The sequence below is a fragment of the Perognathus longimembris genome, chromosome 28, assembly GCF_023159225.1.
Source record: "Perognathus longimembris pacificus isolate PPM17 chromosome 28, ASM2315922v1, whole genome shotgun sequence".
Lineage (NCBI taxonomy): Eukaryota > Metazoa > Chordata > Mammalia > Rodentia > Heteromyidae > Perognathus > Perognathus longimembris.
This window is the reverse complement of record NC_063188.1, coordinates 51,465,251-51,471,250: the sequence shown is the minus strand read 5'-3', so window position 1 is coordinate 51,471,250 and position 6,000 is coordinate 51,465,251. Positions and strand designations below refer to the sequence as shown.

Genomic DNA, 6,000 nt, shown 5'->3' with positions numbered 1-6,000 from the left:
TGTTTGTTTGAGAAGTATGTTCACCATATGTTTTAAACCCAATTGTTTCACCAAGTACAGAGAGCAAGTAGACAAAAAGAAAAGGCTGTCTGTTGCCCCTGACAACACCAGAAATGTATTCTTTTCCCGTTTTTACCCTCTCCAGAGGAGCAAGTACCAATCTGGTTTAACAACTCACAATTTTGCAGTACTTGCTTGCCTAGCAGGGCTCCAGAAAGAATCTTTCAACATGTGTGGTTAAAATTCTTGTTGCTTGAGGATTCTAGGATCCCAGTAGAATTTTGGTTCTATTGCTTAAAGCTGTGTGAAGTTTCAAATGCCCTTCCTGAAGCATTATCACTGATAGCATGGTATAGATTAAATGAGTTTATTTCATTGTGAATTTTCGTATTTTGGTAAAGAAGTTATTAAGCACCTGAAATGACTGTAGAAATAAGGTGGAATCAACATTGAAAGGGAGCAATAGAAGGAGAAAAAGAGAAAGAGAAAAACTGTTCAAGTTATATGATTCATCCAGGTAGCAATCATCTCTAAGCACCAAGGATTTCTATATCTAGCCTCAACACACTGTTGCTAATTAATGTTGTACTAACCAATTGTACTAAGTTCCTTGTTTTGTCATCCAGATATGGTTCTGTTTTAAGAGATCGCCTAATTCCAGGAAAATTATTTTAGCTAAAAATACAATTTGAGAGAGCTTATAATTTTCATTTGCAACTGTGAAGTGAACCAGTACTTTTATGATCTAACATAATGGACAAAATAGAAAAGTAGCATTTATATAGAGCAAGTGAATACCTTTTGCTAAGATTGTCTATGTTTTGTTTTTGTTGTTCTTTCAGCAAACAGGACTTTGAGTCTACAGATAAAGTAAGTGCAAATATAGTTAAGTCAAATAAAGTGTATCACAGAGTTGATACTGATATTTACATTAATAATTGTCTGTTAATTTAGCCTCTATTAGATTGGAAACAGGTTACTTGAATAAATATCTTTTAATTTTAGATACAGCCATTTAAAACTTTTCAATGATTATAAAATAATAACTACAAAATGTTTTATCAGCTATCACTTTACTATTAAATTGTCTATGTTCTCAGCACAGTTAGGATTGATTGACCACATACTCTCTGCTTTAGAAAAAGGAACTATGCATAATTAACTAAATATGTAGCAAATTTAATTCTAATAGTCTTCAAAGTCTTGTATATACCAAAAACTTGAAGTAAATTTTTTCTCAAGTATTAATTACTATTACATATGCACTTTTGTTAACAATTTCTTTTAAAAGAATACGTAATTGAGTAGAAAAAGAACTGATTTCAATGAACAAGAAGCACAATCATTTCTTTTTTTTTCTTTTTTTTTTTTTTTTTTTTGGCCAGTCCTGGGCCTTGAACTCAGGGCCTGGGCACTGTCCCTGGCTTCCTTTTGCTCAAGGCTAGCACTCTGCCACTTGAGCCACAGCGCCCACTTCTGGCCATTTTCTGTATATGTTGTGGTGGGGAATCGAACCCAGGGCCTCATGTATACGAGGCAAGCGCTCTTGCCACTAGGCCATCTCCCCACCCCCACAATCATTTCTTTTGTATTCTTTTTTATCTTTATTCCCAATGTATAGGTATCTGCATTTATTACTATAAAGCAATGAGTCTTAAATACCTTTATAAAATGCTCATTTCAATTTAACTTAAAATTAGTTGAAGCTTCTTAATGTTGCTGAGATAACATCAGAAACTTTTTAATGTTACCAAAACTCTGAGTTAATTCTCTAAAAATTTAAGCTGGACATCATCAGCTCACATCTATGATCTTAAATTACATTACCATTTGAGCTACACCTCAACTTTGGCTTTTTGGTAGTTAATTATAGTTCCACAGACTTTCTTGTCTGGGCTCGCTTTGAACCATGATCCTCAGAATCAACCTCCTGAGTAGCTAGGATTACAAGTGTGAACGACCAGTGCCTAGAAATACAAATGATTTTTTTAAAAAACAGAAGTGATAAGACACGTTTATAGAAACTATTCTTTAAAAAGCAAATTAATACTTTAACATCTCTAAAGTAATGTGCCTTATTACTCAAACGTCTGCAAACCACAGTACTGAAATACTAATGTGTTGAATTCATAAATTTCACTTTTGTTACAGTCAGAAGACATTGAATCATTGATTCCTGCAGGATTATCAGAGTTTACAAAACAGCAAATTCGCTATATTTTACAGGTGAGATGAGACAGTCAGGAGTAGATGTCTGAAATGAACATTAACAAACTATTGCCTAGAACGCTTCTCTTAAGAATACAGAATGCCAAATGTAAATCTTGTTTCATAAATATTGATTATATTTGAATTAGACAAGGGTTGCATTACATTTTAGTGAAACCATCTAAAACTAGTATGAGTGATGATCATTCAAGAAATCATTTTAGAAATACTGTTCTCATTTGTGGAATGTCCTTTTTTACTCCTCACTGCTTTAGCATAGCCTGACTCAAACTCTGCCTGCTTTTCATCCATTCCATCCCATCCCGTCTCCAACTACCTTGCTTGTACTGAGTTATGGAAGGGTGGAGATCACCAAAGTGAACGCCCCTATGACAAAGGGAGAAAGCACCTTTTAAGACTAAGGAAACCCAACTAATATATATATATATATATATATATATATATATATATATATATATATATATGTAATAAATATAACCAATATATAACTAACAAGTACTTTATATATCTTCAAGGAAAGAATCTAAAGATGATCCTTTTGTTTCTGGTGAAGCCAACAACTAAGTTTGGTATCTGGTCTTTAGGCCTTTGTTGGTCATTCACATACTGATATGATAAGATAAAAGGCCATACTTTAGTGCATGGGATTTCATTTTTGCCTAGCTAGGATGGAAGCCTCATCTCTTCATTCTTCCTTTCCTGATACAAACCTGGTAAATGGTGTGGGTATCTCCTTAGAACTCGAAGATGGCAAAAAGTCTAGGCTGTTTTGATTTCCTGTGCATGATTAGAGTTGCATTTTGTTTCCTGTGGTGTTTGGCTGGTGTTCAGTGTTTATTGCCTAAAAGTTTCTTTTTCTATCTTGCTAGGCTGCCCCTTTCATGAAGCATTCCTTAGATAAGACTTTTCCTTAGACTGGTGGCTCATGCCTGTAATCTTAGTTACTCAGGAAGCTGAGACCTGAGGACCTTGGTTCAAAGCCAGCTGGAGCAGGAAAGTCTGTGAGACTCATCTCCAATTAATCACCAGAAAACTGAAAGTGTCACTTGGCTCAAAGTGTTAGAGAGCTAGCCTTGAATACAAATAGGCTCAAGGATAGCACCCAGGCCCTGAGTTCAAGTCCCATAACTCATAAAATAATACAACAAAAAACCTATTTTTCTTTGAACATGATAATCTAGTAGCAATAATTGTTTCTTCCCTCTTCTTCACAACTTGAGATAGTTCTATACTTCAGAATTAAACGTAATTAGTATTATATTTTCACTTCAGGCAAAATCCATGTATTTGGCAGCACACTAAGGGAAATGCATTTTATTAACTGATCATTGAATATTTCATCTCCTCTCTTTAATCTTTTAAATGAAACCTTCAAGTAAGAAAAATTGGGAATTATCTGGTAGAATCCTGTCTTATGAGAAAGATAATCTTTTGTTATGTAAAACCTAGTAAACCTTTGTTTCAGTACACAGCTGTGATCTCTTCACAAATATTGTTTGGATTGCTTAAGCACATTATTGATAAAAATACCTTATGTCACGAGTTTAATATTGTCATGTCAAAAGTCAAATTGCAAATAAACTGCTAGTAGAAGCAGAAAACTAAGATTATTTCCATGGATCTTGCCATTTATTTCAAATGTTAAAAGAAACCACTTGTTTTTGCTTTTAGATGAGAGAAATGTCTGATAAATCACTCCGGCTAGTCTTGTCTACATTCAGCAATATACGAGAGGAGCTTGGACATCTTCAGAATGACTTAACAGTAAGATGTATTTTGATTGTTCATTCCAAAGCTTCTCTAATTTCCATCTTCTTAATCCTGAAATGAAGACATTCAATATGCTTTCTAAAAAACCTAATAAAACCAAACTGGGGGTGTGGCTCAAGTGACAAAGCACTTGCCTTACAGTACTAGGCCAGAGTTTAAATGCTAGAAGCTTAAAAACAGAAAATTTAATATGACAAAAATATTATACTTATCTGAACATAGCTAAAATATTTTCTTGAAACAAAAGAAAAGAACTATCCAATGTGTGTTTATTGTTTAGTTTACCAGATGGTAATATAATGGTTAAAGTCAGGGAGCAGCCTGCAAAAATAGAAGAATCTGACTCATTGAAGAGGAATTTTCTTTCTTTCTATACTAATAAAGCATACTTTGAGTTTCTCTTTAACTATCACAACTTGAAATTTTCTTTTTTTGTGATGAAAGTTTTAGCACAGATTTAGTACAGCTGGATGGACATAAAGAATGATATGTTGGTTTTACATCAGCATTTAAATCACACAGAACTTAATTACATACCAAATTTAATAAGTTTTATCTTAAAAGAATTTAAGACATACTCAGTCCATCTTCTTCCTACACTTTGTTTCCTCAATTCCAATTTCCAAGTCTTTCTTCACTAACAAATTTCTGATTACATTGCCAGAAAAGAAGTTTACACAGACTAGACATACACATGCAACACACATATACACTGTACACACAGATTTTACCATGTGCAAAAATCAATGTTGGCTACAGACTTTTGGAATTCCAGAAGGAAATGACATTATTTTGCCCAATATTTTAGAACCACATGGTCATTTAGAAAAACAAAAGCTTCATCCTTAATATAACAATGCAATTTAAAAAAATATTGCAGTTAGATATAATTTTGGGATGTAAGATCCTAATAAAACTTGATATCTACAAAAAAAAACATGTACCTTATTTAATAACCGCCAGAAATAGCTCTGTCCTGTCTCCTTGCCCCTCTCCTGTCACCGTGGCATCCCACTTCAACTGAATTGGTTTTTTAACATGTGGCTTCTCAATTTTGTTTTCTGAAATTTTCTTTCTCTAAGAACTTAACCTTTTCTATTGTCTATTTTCTGAGCATGACTCAATGGGTAGAGCACCTACCTACCAAGCACAAAATCCATAGTTCAAACTCCAGTACCACAAAATTTTTTTCAAGTTAGTTTTTTTTGTATGTATATGTGGGGTCTGTGTGTGTGTGTGTGTGTGTGTGTGTGTGTGCGCGCGCGCATGTGTGTGTGTGTGTGTGTGTCTGTGTGCTTGTGCGCATGTATTCATGTGCCAGTACTGAGGCTTGACCTCAGAACTTAGGCACTGTCCCTTAGCTTTTTCACTCAAGGCTACCCCTGTAGCACTTGATCCATACCTCCACTTCTGGCTTTTTGGTGGTTAGTTGGAGATAAGAGTCAAAAGAACTTTCCTGACTGGGATCGCTTTGAACTATTATCCTTAGCTCTCAGATTCTTGAGTAGCTAGGATGACAAACATGGAGTTATCAAAGTCGTGCTTAGGTTAGTTTTCTGGTCCAGATAGAGTCTATCTTCGTAAATGACTTATCTATATTCTGCTGTTGATTATCAAAATTCTGTCAATACTAAATAGGTTAAATTGGTTGACTATTCAAGCCATCCATATCCTTACTGATTTTCTGCTAACTTATTTTGTTGATTACTGAGGGAAGAGTGTTATACTCTCTGCTTATTATTGTAGAATTGGCTAATTACTCCTTTCCGCTATTTCTTTTTTTTTCAAATTTTTATTATCAAACTGATGTACAGTCTCATACGTTAGGCATTGGATACATTTCTTGGATGTTTGTTACCTCGTCCCTCATTCCACCCTCCCTCCTCCCGCTTTCCCTTTCTCCCATGAGGTGTTCAGTTCACTTACACCATACAGTTTTGCAAGTATTGCTTTTGTAGTTGTTTGTGTTTTTTTACCCTGTGTCTCTCGAAATTGGTATTC

General features: G+C 34.5%; 1 protein-coding gene across 1 annotated transcript in view; it reads left to right on the top strand.

Moving 5' to 3' along the window:
- Positions 1 to 6,000, top strand: part of Pof1b (POF1B actin binding protein) — an 86,499-nt gene that overhangs the window by 58,563 nt on the left and 21,936 nt on the right. The window contains exons 8-10 of the mRNA XM_048336136.1: positions 843 to 870; positions 2,152 to 2,226; positions 3,901 to 3,993. Coding sequence (XP_048192093.1) covers positions 843 to 870; positions 2,152 to 2,226; positions 3,901 to 3,993 — 196 coding nt within the window. The remainder of the gene's footprint in view (positions 1 to 842; positions 871 to 2,151; positions 2,227 to 3,900; positions 3,994 to 6,000) is intronic.